The sequence below is a fragment of the Xenopus tropicalis genome, chromosome 3 (assembly GCF_000004195.4).
Source record: "Xenopus tropicalis strain Nigerian chromosome 3, UCB_Xtro_10.0, whole genome shotgun sequence".
In the NCBI taxonomy this organism is placed as follows: Eukaryota; Metazoa; Chordata; class Amphibia; order Anura; family Pipidae; genus Xenopus; species Xenopus tropicalis.
The window spans coordinates 22,788,093-22,809,902 of record NC_030679.2 but is presented as its reverse complement, the minus strand read 5'-3'; the positions used below and the strand labels follow the sequence as shown (position 1 = coordinate 22,809,902).

At 38.0% G+C, this 21,810-nt stretch overlaps 1 protein-coding gene across 1 annotated transcript in view; it reads right to left on the bottom strand.

Moving 5' to 3' along the window:
- fstl4 (follistatin like 4) overlaps window positions 1-21,810 on the bottom strand; it is a 223,867-nt gene that overhangs the window by 26,084 nt on the left and 175,973 nt on the right. Inside the window, exons 7-8 of the mRNA XM_031898726.1 lie at window positions 12,884-13,050; window positions 1,357-1,477 (exon numbers count right to left, since the gene is read on the bottom strand). Of these exons, the coding sequence (XP_031754586.1) occupies window positions 1,357-1,477; window positions 12,884-13,050 (288 nt within the window). The remainder of the gene's footprint in view (window positions 1-1,356; window positions 1,478-12,883; window positions 13,051-21,810) is intronic.

Below are 21,810 nucleotides of genomic sequence, written 5' to 3'. Positions count from 1 at the left end.
GGCTTTATAAAAAATTGAGGGTTCAATGGCAATCCCAGACATCACAAATATTATAAAGCTAGTGACCTGCTACTGTCACTTTAACCTTGATACAAACATGGGCCCCAAAATAGTGGGCACGAATAGTAGTGTATTGGAGGCCACAATCCCACCTGAAAACTTACTTTTTATCAAACCATAAGGTGCCTTCTTTAATTTCTATGGTCTCATCAACATGTCCATTCAGAATCAATATGTGAAAAAAAATCCCAGAACCAGTAGCTTTTTACACCAGTTAAATGGTAGCTTGGCAAGCAGTTACTTCTAAAACGAAGTCTAAAAATTGGCCAACCTTTAATGGCACAAATGCTCTGGAAGTCTCTAAGTCCGAGAATCCATCACTTCACAGTGGAACAACGTGAGGGAGATATTGGATCTCTTTGTGAGCCTAAGGGGGGGTCTGTGGAATAATACATATTCCTAATATTTTTTGGAAGACCTTGTCTATATGTCAATGCAGCATAAGCCCAATGGAAGGATATCACAGCCAGAGACGAATGTCTACATATGCCTAAAACAGCATGTCCTGTTGTGTATGAAGTATAGTTTTAAGAAAAACATGCATAAATGGCCTTTGGCCTCTATTTAACTTTCTGTGTAAAACCTGGTGGCCCTGGGTAATTGGTAGTTAATGCCTATTTGTGCATTTGCGCGATTAGCCAGGAGCACCACATATAAATTGTTTTACATGCAAAGATTCTAATGGATCCAGATGGCAAGGTATTCTCCCATAATTTGTCCCCCACAGGTTTGGCAATTTCCAGCACGTGACAAATCGCTACTTGTGCCATTGCTCTAAGGGCCATTCAAGCTGAATAGAACAGGCCAAAAAGGCAGAAAAAATAGAAAATGGATTTTTACACAAGACGCAAAGGCCATTCATGGACCTGTAGACTGAAAACCTTTCTCATTTAAAATAGGACATTTAAGTCTATGTCCCTTGTTCATGGAGCTCCTGGAATCCTCTCTGGCCTTTAATGTTACTTATGTAATGACACCGCCCATAAGAGCCTATGTCAGAACCTTTCATGTATGAGTGTGAACATACAGTATGTACCATAAATGAATGTATTATGCCTCTGTTTGTTATCATATGTACAACTGCACATTTTTTTCCCATTTAACACAGTAAAAAGCTTCACAAGAAGCCACAATTCTCAATTAACAGAAACCAGATCTATTACTTGTAAAGTGACCAATCAACAGACTGTTGAACATTTCAGCTAGTAAAGGCAATTAAAATGTCCATATAAGAGACATTATTGACAGCTCATTAGCTTTATTTTTTGTTAAATGTCATGCGTGCCACTTACTAACCATTCACCTGAAGGATGTGGGTCTGGTACAAATCCTCATAGCCATAAGCATGGCATGTGTAATTGCCCATATGAATGGTTGTTACCTTGGTAATATATAAAGAATTGTCTTCTCCAAAGTCCTGCAAGTAACAAAAATATATGGAAAATATCTTTAATTTGTGTAAACACAAAATGTCCAACAAGTAAAAAAATCATACGTTTCTATTATTTAAAAGACAAGATGCAATATTTATATCACTTTCTATAAAGCTCTTTAATAAAATCTTCTTCTTCAGTTTATAGAACAAAGACAAAAGGGCACAGGTACAGCTGCAAATGCAGTGAGCAAAGTTTTCACCATGTTTTTTCCCCACAATTCTACTTTTGTTCCCTATAATCCCAGTCATTGTGGACACAAAGGGATTATAAATGAAATCAACTGCAAGTGCTTAGTTATAGGCCTGTATTTATATAGAGGCACCCAAGGGCCTGTGCCTAGGACGGCAGCTTCTGGGGGGAGGCCTTAAGTGCCTATATAAAAGTGCGCTGACATCACTTGGCACCATGGGGGGGGGGGGGGTGTTGTATTTAGGTCTAGGGTGGCACCGGACCTAAATACAGTACTGCTTAGTCACAAATCAATGCAGTAGCGCCAAATATTTTTGTAGTCTGCCTGGCTAATTCCTGGTGTTTGGCAAGCAAGTAATGTGTGCACTCTATTACTTTCAGTGCAACTAAATTGCAGCTATTGACACAGGGTGCTGAGGGAACCCTGGAGCTACCACCTGGTCCACACGTGGTGATAGCTCCTGGGTTCCCCTGCATCAATGGGTGCAGCAACGCTCAATTTGAAACGGAAGAGAGGAAGCACTGAGTGGCACTGAGCACAACTATAGGGAACTTTGATACAAGTGGCTTTACGAGCAACTGCACTTGTAGACATATATAAACCCTTTAATCCTCACCCTGTCAAAAACACTGTGATTCATTATTATTCAACTGTTAGTTTATATTATCTTCTCACAAACGGGTCAATTCAAAGGTGGCATTTGAGGGCATGCTTGAACTGTCATCAACAATATTAAAAAACAAATCAATGATTATATTTAAAACATGACTACTATAGTAGATAGACAGATGTAAAGCCTACATTTACTTATTGCAATATTTCTTTCTTTCCGCACTAGTAGTAGTGATAGTCAGAATGAATATCCTGTGCAAGACCCATACCAAATTTAAATTAACCTACAACAGCATTTCTCTATGCTCTCGATTTTTTTTAAGGCAAAAGTGTTAGGCGGGCAGACAACACAAAGACTCCATTATGAAATATAGCTATAGGACCTGTTATCCAGAATGCTCGGGACCTGGGGTTTCCCGGATCTTTCCGTAATTTGGATCTCCATAACTTAAGTCTGCTAAATATAATTTAAATATTGAATAAACCCAATAGGACTGTTCTGCCTCCAATAAGGGGTAATTATATCTTAGTTGGGATCAAGTACAGGGACTGTTTTATTATTACAGAGAAAAGGGAATAATTTAACCATTAAATAAACCCAATAGGGCTGTTCTGCCCCCAATAAGGGGTAATTATATCTTAGTTGGGATCAAGTACAGGTACTGTTTTATTATTACAGAGAAAAGGGAATCATTTAACCATTAAATAAACCCAATACGGCTGTTCTGCCCCCAATAAGGGGTAATTATATCTTAGTTGGGATCAAGTACAGGTACTGTTTTATTATTACAGAGAAAAGGGAATCATTTAACCATTAAATAAACCCAATAGGGCTGTTCTGCCCCCAATAAGGGGTAATTATATCTTAGTTGGGATCAAGTAACAGGTACTGTTTTATTATTACAGAGAAAACGGAATAATTTTTAAACATTTTTTGCTTATAATAAATTATTTGCTTATAATGGAGTCTATGGGAGATGGTCTTTTCCGTAATTAGCAACTTTCTGGACAACGGGTTTCCGGATAAGGGATCCCATACCTGTACTTGTATTCTTCATTATTTCAGAATAATGAATGAATAACAAAAACATTACTTTGCACCACAAATACATATTATAAACATGATGCTCATCTTGAAGTTTTGCAGAGGTAAGTTGTTTGTGTAAGCTTTGCTCTGAGTTATAATCTTTTTGGGCCTTAGCACCACACAAAAAATGACCACTACAGGTATGGGATCTGTTATCTGGAAACCCATTATGCAGAAAGTTCCAAATTATGGGAGGGCTATCTCCTATAGACTCCATTATAAGTAAATAATTATAATTTTTAAAAATGATCTCCATTTTCTTTCTAGTAATAAAACAGTACCTGTACTTGATCCCAACTAAGATTTAATCAATCCTTATTGGGGGCAGAACAGCCCTATTGGGTTTATTTAATGGTTAAATGATTCCCTTTTCTCTGTAATAATAAAACAGTACCTGTACTTGATCCCAACTAAGATATAATTACCCCTTATTGGGGCAGAACAGCCCTATTGGGTTTATTTAATGGTTAAATGATTCCCTTTTCTCTGTAATAATAAAACAGTACCTGTACTTGATCCCAACTAAGATATAATTACCCCTTATTGGGGGCAGAACAGCCCTATTGGGTTTATTTAATGGTTAAATGATTCCCTTTTCTCTGTAATAATAAAACAGTACCTGTACTTGATCCCAACTAAGATATAATTACCCCTTTTTGGGGGCAGAACAGCCCTATTGGGGTTATTTAATGTTTAAATGATTTTTTGTAGATACAAATTACCGAAAGGCCCCTTATCTGGAAAACCCCAGGCCAAAGCACTTTGGATAACGGGTCCAATACCTGTACTTGAATTTTTTTGACATCTGTGTATAATAATACTAAAGTGCATAACACAGTGTTTCATAAATGGTTTGTTTTGCACTACAAGGTATCAAATATTTATCAATAAAGTTAGATTTGAATCTTTATTTTTACAAAAGATTATGTTGCTGCTTAAAGAGCAATTAGAATAAGATTGAACACATTTTCCTGAATCCATGAATATACAGTACATAATGCATCATAACACTCTGCAATAGCAAACTCTTTTAACATTAAAAACCCATTGGAAATGATCACTATTTTCTTACTAACCTGAAGTTATTTACATTTTGATGAAAAAGAAAATATTGGCCTAACAAAAAACTAGTGAACTGCACAAAGCTGGCAAACCTAATCCATGATGTTATGTTATATATTATTATGATTTGCATATTCAATTTTGAGAAAAACAATTCATTGCAAACGCAGTATTTATTTAATGTAAGATGATAACACTGAGTAAGATAAAGTTAAAGCTTAACACACAGAAACACTAGAAGAAATTAAAAGAATTTTGTATCCTTTCCCGCTTAAATTACTGCAATCTCCTACTAACCGGCCTCCCAGACTCCCACCTCTCTCCCCTGCAATCAATCTTAAACTCTGCTGCCAGGATCCTCCTGCTCTCTCCTAGGAGGGAACCTGTTCAGCCTCAATTAAGCTCTCTTGCATGGTTACCTGTTAAGCAAAGGATAGCTTACAGAATCCTTCCGATAACATTCAAGCCCTTCACTCCTCTGCTCCTCACTACATTTCTTCACTGGTCTCTCTGCACGTTCCTGGTCGTCTCCTCCGCTCCTCTCAGAGCCTCCATCTCTTTACACCATCCACACCCACTGCGCTCTCTCGTCTTAAACCTTTCTTTCTCGCTGCTCCTTACCTCTGGAACTCTATCCCTGAATCCCTCCGTAGGGAAAACTCACCCACTCTCTTTAAGAAAAAACTCAGCTGTTACCTTCTGGAGCACTGAAACATTATTTTGCCTAGTCCTGCGCTTAAGGGCAAATGCCCATACCTAGTGCACTCTTACCTTCCAGTTTGTGCCTGTATGTTACCCAACCACTTAGACTGTAAGCTCTACGGGGCAGGGACCTCTTTTTCTACTGTGCCTCATACCACATGGCACTAACTCCCTTTGTATTTATATGTAGCCCACTTTAGCGAATGTGCTGCTACCTGCTGAGATCTAGTGGCGCTAACAGGATCCTGAGCCCCGCTTACTATGGGGAACAGATGTTTCTTTCTACTTGGCGTGCCTCCACCCAGGATAGGGATAGAATGAACTATAACTCCCCTCCTGAGATCTTAATATAGTACTCCTTCTTGGGGACTCCCAGCACTCCTAGTACCTTGCCCCCTCACTGGGGTATATCCTTACCAGGTAGTGTAGATCCTCCAGGAGTAATACACACACACTCGGAAGTATGCTGAACCAAGTGTTGTGTTTATTTGAAGAGTGGCAGACAGCTTTTGCATACAGGAGACATAGAATACATCAGGAAACCTTCTATTCCCTTAGAAGTCCCTCTCTCCTGGGATACCGGTAACACTCCAGCCAAATGACCCTCCCTTTGGGGTTCCCTCCGGTACTCACGCCGGAATACCCTCTCTAGGGCTATCCCCGGTACTCCCGACGAGCGGACACCCCCTGGAGACCTCACTCCGGAAATGTCACCCGGCTATCCCCCGGATTAGGCAAACTCCTATTCCTATCTCTTTAGTCCCTGACTCCAGCCATTAGTGCTGGGAGATCTTAATCTCGGTATGTCTCCTGGTGGGGCCAAGCTGCCCAGCTAAATACCCTGTCTGCCACTCCTAGAGCGGCCTATGACAGATATCTTTCTCTCTAAACCCAGCCTGTCACTATCCTCTCTCCAGAGGGGTCCCAGGCAGGAAGACCTGGCTGCACATGGCTGCACAGCCTTTTATACTAACTGTACCACCCTGTGGCCATAACCCTGAACTGCAGGGATACTCCCTTTCTTAACACAAAAACAACTAGGACCACCTTTAGGTGTCCAGTTCCCTAAGGCCACCCTCTAGTGCCTGTCAAGGAGAACCCATCCTAGGGGCCCAATTTTGGAGATCCCTACATATATATATATTTATTGTATTTATTTATTATAACACTTGTTCTCCCTGTGTGTAATTTTGTATTCTGTAAGACTGTACAGCGCTGCGTACCCTTGTGGCGCTTTAGAAATAAAGTTATACAGACATACATACATACATACATACATAGTGAAGGCAATGCTGACAGGCAATGTTTTGCATTGGCAAAATGATCATAGCAAAGAAATCTGCAGGCAGTGCTAGAAACTCTAAAGCCGGCCATACATACACCGATAATATCATATGAAACTTTGTATTGTACGATCTTCGGTGCGTGTATGGCGGCTTGATAAGGTGACTGATATCGCAAAAGGCTACGGATATCGGGCGACTCGACGATTGCCCAGGTTAAAAGATTTTGATTGGGCGCCATTGAAGGCAACCAAGCAAAATCTACGTTCAGGGCTGAATCAGCAGGTGGAGCTAGAATCCCTATTGTTTCTACCTCCATATCTGACGATCCAGCCCTGATCATTAGTGGAGGGTGGGAACGATCGGTTGCACGAAAGATCGAAATTGCTACGGGTATGGCCCCTTTTACTCACATATGTAATAAAAGGCACTAAGTTTTCCCAGTAGCAGTAACCCATAGCAACCAATAAGCTGTTTGCTTTTAAACAGGTGACCAGTCAGTTCTACCTGCTGATTGGTTGCTATGGGTTACTGCTCCTGGGAAAACTTAGTGCTTTTTATTACATAAACCCTTTAGCATCTTATTCTGAAGTTTGGAGGTGGGTGATGGTATGCAATTGGTCAGGCCACTACAGAACTGGAATTGATCCGGCAGTGTGTGACATAAGGGGAAATGTCAGTAAAGTAATTAATCCGATTAACATGTCAGGGCAAGGAATAGCAAGAAAATATTATATATAAAACAAGTTGAACTTGTTGAGCATACAAAACCTACAATATACCATTTAGGGATTTTGGATATTTTTGGATATATTGCATATTGGGATTTTAAAAGATATCAGCAGGTAAAAAAAATCCTAGTCCAGAATATAAATTCTATGATATATTCATGATAGGGACGTTTCTGGTATAAAGGAAGAATTAAAAAATAATAAAATTGTTCCTTACTGATCTAAAATTGATTATAACACCATTTCACTTTAAATTTGTTTTTGTTGGTTTAGGTGTGCTAAATGCTTATGGTTGTATTAGTCAGAATGAATTGTTGTCTGACAAATTAAAGGTTACAGTAATAAGAAGTTGTTAGTTATAATATATATAATCAATAGTGTGTGACTTCAGAAGCTTCTTTTTGCTCTCATAGTCAGCTATCATTACTCAAATGAATGTAAGATGCAGTTGAAAAAGGCATCTGTTCCCTTTGATCAGTGGGACTCCTTGATAATTTACTTATATTATAAAATTATGACCTAGTAAAATTCAAAGCCAGCCCTTAATATTGCAACTAAAAAGACTTGTCTGCTTTTAACTAATCATTTGGGTCTCCTTACAACACATATATGACGGATCCATTTAAAAAGAGTAAAATGAAATGAGCATTTATAGCCTGTTAATAATGAATTTAAAAAAAGTCATCTTATTAGCGTTTCGGTGCAAATATTTCACGTTTAATAAATAGAGGAAAAGGGTTCAGTTAGATAAAATATGAAAAACTACTGATTTCTTATTCCTGTGTATACAGGTTACAGGGTGCTGTATTGTATGAGCAATGCATTACTTTACTATACACCATGTAAAGTGCAGAAACAAAGTAATTTAACCAATTAAAAAAAAACGCTCAACTCTAGCTGCATAATTCATTATATGTTTTGTACAGGTATCGGGTTCCGAATTACTGAAAGGCCATCTCCCACAGACTCCATTTTAATCAAACAATTTACATTTTTAAAAATGGTTTACTTTTTCTCTGTAATAATAAAACAGTACCTGTACTTGATCCCAACTAAGATATAATTACCCCTTATTGGGGGCAGAACAGCCCTATTGGGTTTATTTAATGGTTAAATGATTCCCTTTTCTCTGTAATAATAAAACAGTACCTGTACTTGATCCCAACTAAGATATAATTACCCCTTATTGGGGCAGAACAGCCCTATTGGGTTTATTTAATGGTTAAATGATTCCCTTTTCTCTGTAATAATAAAACAGTACCTGTACTTGATCCCAACTAAGATATAATTACCCCTTATTGGGGGCAGAACAGCCCTATTGGGTTTATTTAATGGTTAAATGATTCCCTTTTCTCTGTAATAATAAAACAGTACCTGTACTTGATCCCAACTAAGATATAATTACCCCTTATTGGGGCAGAACAGCCCTATTGGGTTTATTTAATGTTTAAATGATTCCCTTTTCTCTGTAATAATAAAACAGTACCTGTACTTGATCCCAACTAAGATATAATTACCCCTTATTGGGGGCAGAACAGTCCTATTGGGTTTATTTAATGGTTAAATGATTCCCTTTTCTCTGTAATAATAAAACAGTACCTTGTACTTGATCCCAACTAAGATATAATTATCCCTTATTGGGGCAGAACAGCCCTATTGGGTTTATTTAATGGTTAAATGATTCCCTTTTCTCTGTAATAATAAAACAGTACCTGTACTTGATCCCAACTAAGATATAATTAATATATATAATAACTGTTTACAGGTTGCACTTCAGAAAATGAGTTACTATTACATTATCTAACAGGATTTTACAGTCACTGTAAAAATATTTACTTCAAATTGGTAGTACACAAAGCAGATTATTTAATGTATCTTTCTGTAGCACCATTGACACAGAGGTACTACATTCCAGCTGCTTTGTGTTATATCTCTAGGTACCGCCTTGCTGCTCACAGGGTTTTTTTTTCAAGGTAACATTCATTTTCAGATTCATCAAACACCTGAGAAATGATAAAACACAAAAATGTGACAAATTCCCAAGCTTGCCATTTTAATAACAAGCACTCTGATAGACTCTGGGAACATTGATAAGAAGTGCTGTTCTTGAATCAGGCCTATGACAAGGTTCAAATTAAAGGGGTTGTTCATGTTTAATTTAACTTTTTGTATTATGTAGAGCAGGGATCCCCAACCTTTTATACCCAGGAGCCACATTCAAATGGAAAAAGTGTTGGGGAGCAACACAAGCATGGAAAAAGTTCCTGGGGGTGAATATAAGAGCTATAATTGGCTATTTGGTAGCCCTATATGGACTGGCAGCTTATAGAAGGCTCTGTTTGACTTTACACTGGGTTTTATGCAACCAAAACTTGCCCCAAAGCCAGAAATTCAAATATAAGCCCCCACTTTGAGGCCACTGGGAGCAACATGTTACTCACAAACCACTGGTTGGGGATCACTGATGTACTGTAGAGAGTAATATTCTAAGACCATTTGCATTTGGTCTTTATTTTTTATTATTTGTAGTTTTTCCAGTAATTTTAATTTTTGTTCAGCAACTCTCCAGTTTAAAGTTTTTCACAGCTATCTGATTGCTAGGGTCCAAATTACCTTAGCAACAAGGGAGTGGATTGAATGGGAGATTGATATATTTATAGGAGAGGACCTGAATAGGAAAATGTGTTATATAAAGTAACAATAACAATAAAACTGTAGCTTCAAAGAGCAATAATTTTGGCGGCTGGGGTCAGTGACCCCTATTTGAAAGCTGAAAAGAGTTAGAAGAACCGAACCCTTCCCACCGGCCCTGGTAACCTGTCATTATTCTGGGTTAGTTCCATGCACTATGCATATTAAGTAGACAGCAAGTAAAAAGGGACTGTGAAAACAAAGAAAGTTTCTAGCTTCCAAACCTTCAATTGTTTAAATGAGAGACTGGAATATGAGCAGGAGAGGGACTGAATAGAAGGGTAACTGTGACCATACAAAGCAATAGCTTCTTGGCTGCTGGGGTAAGTGACCTCCAATTGAAAGGAAGGAAAATAATAATAAAAAAACTATAAAAACTAAATAATGAGGACCAATTGCAAAACTGATAGGAATAAGACATTCTATAACATACTAAAATTTAACTCAAAGGTGAACTGTCCCTTTAAGTGTAGCTGTAATAAAGAACTAAAACACGATAGATTGTGCTTATTATCAACCATGTCAGACTTGATAGGCATTTAATTGAATGAGTTAAGAACACACAATATTTACAATTTTGTCCCTATTGTCAGAAGATGGAAATGGTCTCTAAGGAAGTAGAGATTAAACACTGTCCTGGATCAGCATTGGAGTCTCATTAACCAGCCCTTATACAACTCCACTGGGTCACTTCTCCTTCAACAACCAGATTGGTAGAGACTGAGATTTAATGTATTAATTGGGACATGGTTTGACTAAATGTAATAAAACTTCTTAGAGACCATCCTCTATCCAAGAGAATACTTTTGCTTAAAAAAAAAAAGAAACATTGGCCCTTTGCTAGTAATGGCCCTGCTTATCTCTTGCCTGTCCTCTCATCTAGGAGCTGTTCAACAACTACCCAAAGTTTATAATATATAAATCTATTGAGAAGAGAACAAATCCACCAGGAGGAAGGGTGAAAGGCAATCATTTGTATATTCATTAAAACTATCTTAAAGCAATAGCAATCCTAAAGCCAGCAATTCTGCAGCAGCTATTAAAGGGGAACTCCGGCTTCCGAACCAACATTTTTTAAAGAGCCCCACAAAACACAGAAACCCCTACAATATATCACTGTAATCTGTTGAATAAATAGCATTTTTGTATGCTGAAATCCAGTTGCAAAACAGTTCTCTTTCTGCATCATTTGAAATCCTGGCAGGGGAGGAGGGACTAAAACACTGATGTTACAAATTGTAAAAACTTCTCCACAGCTTACAGACATCATGCCGGAACTACATACCCCACAATGCATTGCACTGTGATGTTCCTGTCCTTATTAACATCACATGTGCAGGGAATTGTGGGATTGGGAGGATGCAGGCTAAAGGCAGGCTGAGGACAGTCGACTACTGTTACATTTTATTTCAGTCTCAGTAGTCAGCCAGATCAGTAGGGGAACAGGGGGTGGGGTTTAGGTAAACATACCATATTATTACATTAAAAATCATGAGAAGGCTACATTTTTTAAAATTGATGTATATTGCAAAAGTGATTACTTTTCAAAAAGTTGTGTTTGGGTGGCATTCCCTTTTAAGCATATTAAAATATGGTATCTCATCCTAGCAGCAGAGTTGGCAATTTTTTGCCTCCATTTATTTATTTTTGATTCTTTTAATTGCCAATGCAAATCACCGTTATTGCAACACTAATGTCTCCATCACTACGCATGAGTAATTTGTCTGAAACTGTCAATATGTTTCCTCAGTGATAAAACATGACAAACTGCAGTGATTTTCTATACCTTTTTCTAATTAGCACAGTAAACATGATTAATATTTGTTGTCAAAGATTTCAAATGAATAACTATGAATATTTCTGGTGAATGTAAAATTATTAAATTACTTTTTTGGCAAAATAAATATTGTTTTTTCAGAGATAGTGAAGGCAGAAATACAAAAATACTGTATATTTGCAGTTGCCTACTCTTTGGCACGAATACCTTCACACCCATTTAGAGTGTTATATGGTTCCCCTGGCAGTATAATTGCAGTATAAAGACTGGTATAATTGAGCATTTTCTCTTTTGCATGAATCCAAAGACCTTAATATTATGTAGAGTCACATTTTGCAGCATTAACAGCTTCAAGGGTAGATTTACTAGTGATTGTTATGAAATGATCAATTCTAGTCATCCCATAATAAGTTATTACTAGAATGATCAATTCTTATCCTTATTATTCATTATGGATTAATTGAAAATTAAAAAAATAGTGATCTATCCAGAATTCAATCCGTATCAATACTTTATGAATATTGCTTGAATCCACTGGAAAAAAATGATTCAATTTTAATTTCCTATATCCCAATGTGGTATTAAACATGGTATTAAATGATAAACCAGTTACTGTTTCCTAGGAGAATGACTGGAGAATGAATAAATAACTATTTTGATCAAAACAATACAAATTTCCTATTGATTTGATTGAATCAATTCCTGCAAAGACGGAATTGATAAGAGCACCGGAATTTTAAAATGCCACAGATTATTCTGGATTTGGCTTCCACAGGGTTGTTGTTTGATTTACTATGAACAATCATCAGATTTAACTATTAATTCTATAAACATAGAATTATATAAATATATAAACATGTGAATTGAATCTGGCACATTATTGGCTAAATTGAGTGGGCAAAGTGCTAAGTTTAAAAACTTGGATCAGTGTTTTTTATCCATAAAGCAATTTTTATATCCAGAATCTTTACAAAATGCTGCAAGCAATGTGCCGGTATAGGCACCGAAATTTGTTTGATTTCATAAATGGCACTTAAGCTGCATTACAGTCAATATGGGCATCATGTGGACTTGGATATTCTCTTACACAGCCTCTATTTGCACAATATTTAGTAAGCACAAAAGAACAGCATACAGACGTGGAGCCCAAGCCTGCAACAGTATCGAACAATAAAAGCAGCAATCAGAGATGATGGGAACAATTTTGAAGGCTAAAGTAAAAGAAAACCATGACTTCATGTTGTTAGCTTACATTGATATCCTCCAGATCTAAGTAGTTCAGAATAACTCCATTACGTTTCCATATAATAGGCGGTCGTAAAATTCCATGGATTGCACAAGTAAGCACAGCACTTAAACCAACTGTTACAGTAGTCACGCTGATCATCTCTTCTTGAGCAAGTGTAAGCTGGATGACTTCTGTAAGTAAGACAAAAATGGGAGGTTAGGCAATTTTCTGTACAGAAAAGAAATGTGATGATGAATATACAAAGTTAAGAGTTGCTTTTGCAGAGAGATTTGGCACATTGAATCCTGTATGGACATTAATATTTTCCACTGCTCTTCTATATTAGCAAGCCGATATGTTGGGTTATGCTGTGGTATAATTAGGAGGCCTAAATCACTGAATCACTGAACAATCATTCATTATATACAGATATGTTATAGATTTATAATTAGTTGGAGCAAAGTTTAAAAACCTGTATCATTTGTTTCCCTAAAAAGCCAATAATAGAGAACTATCTGTATCTAACGTGTCTACCTATGCTCACACAATATTGAAGATATTTTGGGTGCCTGTGGTTCTTAAACAGGAACAAATGTATTGCTTACCAGAAACAGTCAAAAGAAAAAGGTATTTTTCTAAGTACAATACATTCGGATTGCAGTGGATGTGATCTACTTAAGTTTTGCTAAAGTATTTGATACATCACCACAGAGACGGTTTCTTATTAAATTAGGCAATATTGGTCTGGAACATGATATTTAAACTTGGACAGAGAACTGGCTGAAGGATAGATCACAAATACTGGTAGTGAATGATACAATTTCTAATTGGGCCAGTGTGGTTAGTGGAGTACCGCAGGGGTCAGTCCTTGGTCCTTGGCTTTTTACCTTGATTATTAATGACCTGGAGGTGGGCATAGACAGTACTGTATCTATTTTTGCTGATACTAAATTGTGCAAAACTATTATAAATTCCATTCAGAATGTTGGCACTGAGTGAAATCACTAAAATGGAGATGATATTTAATGTTGACAAGGTTATGCACTTGACAAAACTAAAATGACTACAATTTGTACATTAAATGGCAAATGGGGCCACCGTTAATTGAGAATGCTTGGGAGGTGTTTGTGTATAACAGACTTAGTAAATAAAAAGGTAAATACAGAAGCAAGTGATCCTCTCTCTTCTATTAACAAAATCGGGCTGAAATCTTGTGCTCTGGATTGTGTTCAAGAAATCAGGCAGATTCTTGGATTTAGACAATAACATTTAGGTGTGGTGTGATCATTTTATATTTATATTTATATTTATATTTAACACATTTCTAGTAAAATCACCTTGGATTGGTGTAGCCCTGGGGCTCATACAATTTGAAAAGAACTGAATAAAGTTACATAAAAGGGGATCTTTCTGTAATTCGGATTACCATACCTTAAATCTACTAAAATACTTTTAAACATAAAAATCTCAGTAGGATTGTTGATTTATTCAGATAAGCTACTGATTTGTTTTAGTTATTCTATTGTATTATGTTATTTTATTTAGCACCAACACATTTATGAAGCTTTTTACAGGAATTATACATCTCTCATATCATTCTCTGCCCCAGTGGAGCTTACAGTCTAAGGACCCTATGATATTTATACACAGTAGGGTCAATTGTATGAGAAGCTATTTTACCTAGCTGTATGTTTTTTTGGAAAGAAACCAGAATACCTATAGAAAACCCACACAGACATACAGAGGAGAACATACAAACTCCTTCCAAATAATATGCAAGCAGGAATCAAACTCAGGACCCCAGAGCTCAGCACTGAGCCACCAATGGAAATGACATGGAGTCTAATTTGCTTTTAATAAATCGGTAAAGAAAGGTGAGTGATTTTGCTGGTGAAGGAAGCAGAAGGGCATGGGCTCACTGGCAATATGGATTGGATTTGTTATAGTGTACTATAGTATCTAGTAGAATTAAGTCTAAAACAACTGGACTTTTCTGAGTTTTTCTTGAAAACGTTTCACCACTCATCCGAGTGGCTTCTTCAGTTCAAATGACTGGTAGGGAATTCCCCGGTATTTAAACTCTTGATGGTAGTAGAGTCACAGACATCCAATCACAATGGTTCCATTGAACTGTATATCATGACCTGGATGAATGAGAATCTTCATAGACAGTGTACTATAGTAATCTTATTTGGCCAAGGGGAGGATAAAATTGGAACGTTAGGAAAAACGTGTATGATACTGGCATAACATTTTGGGGCACATTTACTAATCCACGAACGCTCCGAAGGCGTCCGAATGCATTTTTTTCTTAATGATCTGTATTTTTGCGACTTTTTCGTATGTTCCCCGACTTTTCGTCACCTTACCGAAACGTTCGTTGCACAACGAACGTTCTTTCGTGCGCAAGTGCACTGAAGGATCAAAGTCAGAAAGGTTTTCCCAGCGTTTACGATCGTTCAATACAAAAAATTTGCGGCGAAAAGTCATGAAAAATACGAAAAAGTTGCAACTGCTATGAAACAGTTCAGAAATTTTCGTTTCCAATATGAATTTTTGCCGTTCGGGATTCGGATTCGTGGATTAGTAAATGTGCCCCTTTGTGTTGCATTCATATATATATATATATTGTCAATAAAATATTTCTGGATTCAACACCATCTCATGGTTTTTCATTTTTTCTCACTCGTTGGGTAAAGACTTAGTTGTTATAAGGATATATATATAAGTCAGAAGTAGAGGAGAGAGCAAAGTTATATGTTGAGTCTTCCAAAAGATTGAATGCTGTTAGGTGTGTACCAACTCTTGAATAACCTGCCAAACTACTTACATTGTGGTGTAGCCTGCAGTATCAGTAAGCACAAACAGAAGTGCCATGGGAGGTCTGCTACAACAATCATAAATAGTATTGAATGCAATTCATTACATTTAGATTGTAAGCTCTACGGGGCAGGGACCTCTATCCACTTGTCTCTTTGATTCTTAACTTGCAAATATACCTTGTATTTATTTGTATTTATTGTTATACTTTGTATTTATCTATTATTATTTTAATAACCCCCTGTTTGTATTAATCTATTCCACTGTACAACTTTAGCGCTTTATAAATAAACATATACATACATACATACATACATACATACAAGTGTTTCCAGAAAGCTTAGTAGAAGCCAATATTTATAACTGAATACAATTAAATACATTAATTTAAAATAAATTTGCTCATCACTATATATATATATATATATTACTTGGTGTTATCCAGCACTCAATGAGTTCTAACTTATAAACTAACTTTGGGCTTCAGTATAGCAGGAAACATGAAAATATATTACTTTAATTGACATTGGCTACATAAGCAAGGGGCTAAACATCTTCTATGACTTGCTTCACACCTATGGGGAAAAATTTCTAGAACAATAAATGGCCGGTGCTGCCAAAAAAATATTGCATTTGCAGATGCTGGACAAACTGCTACTAATATGAAAAACATTGCATTAATAATCCCAGTGACTGGGCAGGGACTAATAAATGGTGGACCCCCAGATATGAAGGTTACTTTGGATTCAAAAGGCTTTAAAGGGGTGGTTCACCTTTACTTTAACTTTCACTATGTTATAGAATGCCCTATTCAACCAACAGCAACTTTGCAAATGGTATTTGTTTTCCCCTTCTGCTTCTTTCCAGCATTCAAATGGGGGTCACTGACCCCGGCAGCCAAAAACGTTTGCTCTGTGAGGCTACAATTTTATTTTTATTGTTACTGTTTATTATTTCTATTTCTATGCAGGCCCTCTCCTATTTATATCCCTGCCTCTTGTTCAACCCACTGCCTGGTTCCTAGGGTAAATAAGACCCTAGCAACCAGATAGCTGCATCCATCTGTCAGCGTACTTAGAACATTTGTACCCCAATTCTCCTATTTTAACCTGCTTTTTGTTTAGAACTGGCCTCATTCTGTTGCAGGACCTACGGTAGACCTTTTTACAAATTTAAAAAAAATAGCACCTAACATAAGTAAATTTTGATATCACGTTACATTTGTAGCATCAATTTGTGTGTGTATTTTAATGAATACTTCATACAGTTAATCAGTACAATTAAATTATGATAATGACCATACTAATTAACATTAACGTACACTGATAATTTTAATTGTATTTGCTGTTCTACTTTTTGCCTCTTCGTGAATTTCAATGCTAGCAATGGGTCCTCTCTACTTTGTCCTCATCTGAACGCCTACACCTCTAAATTCCTGGTGCTCTGCTGTTCCGTTCATCAGATTGCCTCAAATAAACGAATAGCCATAGGTGTTGCTGCAGAAAGCCTGGGGCCACAAAAGGTGAGCCCCAGTCACCAGCATTTTATGACATTAAGCAACTTTTCCAAATGTGTCACAACACCACAGAAGTATCCAGAGTTCAACATTCTGGCTTGGGCCACAGGCAGACCCATTGGAAGGCCCTACACAACCTTCAGAAGGCATTTTCAGAATGGAGAGCGCTGAAATATCTAATGAAAGCGCGGAGGGACTGTGGAGCCACCTGGGGCTCAATTCCCTCCGGGCTTATAAAGGATTAAATTACACCCATGCAGGGATGAACAGCCCCCTCACTCACCCCTCCCCTTTGTCTGCCTGCCAGCTTCCCACGCAGCGTCTCACCCCACCTGCAGTATCACGGAGTCGCATCTCCCTCCCCCCCCTCCCTGTTTAAGCACATTTATCTTGTGATCTGTAATTCTGTATTTGCTATCAGCTACAGTATATGATATATTTTTCTTTTCAGCCACTGTTTATTAAAAAAAAAAAAAAAAAATTTTATATATGCTCGTATTTTATTTGTCACAGCTAATGGCGGGTGATAGTCCTTGGCCATTTAATCTCTGGTGTTGGTTGATGGTTTCCACATGCCCACTGCGTTCGCAGTGGCTGGCATTCATTTTAAAATAGCTATAAAGTTCAGTAAGATGTTTGGTAAAGTTTGAAATTCATGGCAAGGACTACTGTGATGTTTGGATTCGTAATAAAGCTGTGGCCGAACTCCACCCACATAACGGTGTCAGTCTGTTTTATTGCGTCAGCGGGGTACATCAGAGTAAGTTGGAAGGGAGGGAATAAGTCTCCACAGTTGTAGTGCAGAAGAGATGCGAGGATCAAGAATCCTGGCAAGTTACATGTGTCTCAAATACGCTTGTCTAAATGCTATCAAGATTGCTTATCTTTCTAGTTTTGCCTCTTCTCTACCAGCGTTCCTCACCATTCAAGCCACAGCAGCTCCTAAATTGGTTCATATTACTTACTTCTCAAGGTACGGCTAGAATCTGCAGTTCTGTAACAGCATCCTGAATCAATATTTGGTCCAGTTCCAGTTGTACCTTTTTACAGTTTTCTGCAGAGAAATCTAAGCTTGCTTATATTATGGCTATATTCTTGATTTTTGCATAATGTATCTGTCAAAAAAACAGTACTGGGGTTCATTAGGCTGCTGAATACAGAATCATTGTAGGTGAGACTTATTAGCACAATGAGGCTCTGATAACAGCCTTTTGCCGAGGTGAATCTCAGCTATGAGGTGCCTGTCTGAGATCTGCCCTTGGCATTTAAAAACATTAGGGCTTCATTACTACTGCTAGATACTATGGGGCAAATGTATTACTATTCATAGCTTGGGTTTGGGCATATTGTAAGAAAAGCCAATATAGATATAAACTTTAATGGTGTTATCTTGCATTGGTTTTTTCCAATTCACAATCTGGTTACAAAAAGAAATAAAAATAAAAGCAAGATCATGGACTGGAATAAACCTTGTGTGACTTACAGTACATAGGGAAGCAAATCCAAATCTCTCCAAATAAAGATCTCTCCCTAATCATTAAAGAAAAGATGATCCCATAAAAATATTACTAAATATCAGGTAGGGGTTCCCATTTTCTCATATAACCAACTATAAAGGAATGCATTATGAGATTAAAGATTCTGATCATGGAGCCAAACTCCTCAGAAAAAAGGGCCCCACGTAGCATCAAACAAAATGGCAGGAACTCTATCCTCAGCCAATCACATGGCTAGACTGGCAAGAAGCCTCCCCCACCCAATGCAAAATATGTCCAAATTTTGTGTCCAAATTTTGGTTTTGTTTTGTGCAGTGTGAAAATGGTTTCTACTTACTGGTTTATTGCAGTCATCTATACAAGTGCCACACAAACTCCCTACAACTGTTAGTGACTGATACGTGTTTAATGAAACATTTTTATTGTGAGATCCCATCTGTTAACACATAAAACATACAATATATAGACCCACGGTGCAATGCATGCACTGCAGTCTACCTGACCTTCACCCCAGAACATCATTTTGTAAGAATGGTGAATTCTTTACTTTGTAACTAAAGTATATATACATGAAAACCAATAACCTGAAAAAATGTGTGCAGAAGGCAAATATATGCCTATTTCCCTACCTGTAAAGTTCTGAAGTTATCACAGATGAAAATGTTTTAACTTTGCACAATGAGCATTTATAATGTTTTATTGGTGACACCACAGAGAGAAGAGAGCAGTTAAATATTCCCATTAAGTAGACTTTTTCTATATGCAGTTCCACTTCATTATCCATAGAATTTAACGTGGTCACTCAGCATCACAGTATAAGCATTTTCCAAGTGATTTAGCAAGATGTATTAATGATATACTGAATATGAGAGTTGACCCTAGGTAATGGAGGATAAATTGACAATCCTGAAGCATTCCATCTGCCTCATTCAGACTGACCAATCTCTGTAAATCACCCGGACTGTCATTTTTATGATGCAGAAAATTCTGTTGAGGCCAAAGGACTGTGAAATGTCATATAAAAAAGTAATAAGGGAAAAATAAAATTAAGTTTGCAGAGTTATAAATTAGCATTTCCGAAGTGCTCTGTTGAACCGCAGTGTTATTTCATCCCTGTCAGGAGGGCAGTTTTCTGCCTAAAGGCTCTGCTGAATCATTTTGAAGCGAGTAAAGATCTTTGTGTATGAAACACATTCAGTTCGAGACTGATTCCTATAGATGGTTATGCATGGCCACTCTCTGAACAACACCAAAACACTTCTATTATTATTCCACATTAGACACGTGACAATTGGAGTTAAAAGAAAAACATGTTCCATCATGTTCAAATTCTGCTTATACAGGTATAGGACCTGTTATCCAGAATGCTCGGGACCAAGGGTATTCCGGTTAAGGGGTCTTTCCGTAATTTGGATCTTCATACCTTAAGTCTACTAAGAAATCAATAAAATATTAATTAAACCCAACAGGATTGTTTTGCACCCAGTAAGGATTAATTATATCTTAGTTGGGATCAAATACAAAGCACTGTTTTATTTTAACAGAGAAAAAGGAAATCAATTTTCAAAATCTGAATTATTTGATTAAAATGGGGTCTATGGGAGACGGGCTTTCCGTAATTCGGAGCTTTCTGGATATGGGGTTTCCGGATAAGGGATCCCATACCTGTACAACCTTGTACCTCCGAGTTGCACCACTAAGTACCTGGATCTGGGGTGGCAGGGCCTATGAGGGCCAAAGCCCACCAGTCTGTCCTGGATTTCTAAGCGCCCAGGCTTGCTTTTTCTATGATGAGAAGCCTAATCAGAAGAGAGAGAAAAGCCCGAAGCCACCCATGCCACTTCCTATTTATGTAAATTGAAACTGCCTGATACAGTCGGCTTTCATTCCAAAAACACAGTTTAGAGCATTCTGATAATCATCTGGACTCAGTGCCACCTACGGGGTCCTAGCCGCCGAAGGCAGACAAGTTGATGCTGCCCCATCGCTCCTCACGCGCTTAGCTTTTTTGCATCAGAGGGGGGGCAAGGGTGGGCCGCATCACTAGTGCAGATAGCACAAATTGCCGGACCCTGCCATCGGAGAAACACGCCTCATGACAGCAGCGCCCCTACCTGTATTAGACAGTCTCCATTAAGGTTGTGGCACATAGGGCACCAGAACCAGATTTGTGGCACGGCCATAAAGACCCGGGCCTAGTTGCAACATGTACAGTAAGTTAAAATAATAGATGTGGAAGACTAATCACTGAACCAGGTTTCAGCTTTTATTTCTGTAACGTCTGTTGATGTTAGGTGTAGTTCCAGCAATAGTAGGGGTTAATCTTACCTGCACCTCTCCCCCAATCAGCAAAAGGAGAAACCTTTTTATAGACCCTGCCTTGCTTTGCTCCTTGTCTGAGCAGGTTCTGTTATGAGAAAGTTTAGAATTTGTGCTTTAGCTAGAAAATGCTGTTGTGAAATCTGCTTGTCTGACCCTCTAATTCTGAATCCTCTGATACTGTGTTGTTGTTGATTCCTGTGTAGGATTTTGGCTGTTTCCTGACCATCCGCTTAGTCTCATCCCTTGGTGCTGTGTGTCTCTGGTTTCTGTGTATGACCCGGCTAGGCCTCCCAAACTGCTCTGTTGTGTGACCTGACTGAGGCTTCCCCCACAGACTGCTCTCACACCTGAACAGCTTCTGCCTCTGAGTTACTGCTCCTATCTGTGCCGGCACAGTTCTCTGGCCTGTAGTGCTCATTACAGGGGGTATTCAGTGTAAGCACCCTGCAGCCTGTTCTTGGGTGACTCAGCCGCTGGGGTCTATAACACCCTTTATTTGATTCCCTAACATTTGAACAATCACCAGATCTGCTGCCACTCCTGTGACACAAAACCAGCCAGCCTATTCTCCCTCTCAGGAAACATTCTCTTCCTGACTCTCACACTGCCAGAATGGCTGCCTCCCCCTAATTCCTCCCGGGTTTATTTCCAATTCCAGAACCAACTTTATTGACAACAACAATATAAACTTCACCTATTTACAAGCATGCCTCCCAGCCATATCTGAAGCTCACTTACAACCGGATCACCATAGAATAGAAGATTTTGCCAGCTGTTTGAATCTTCATTTAATCTCC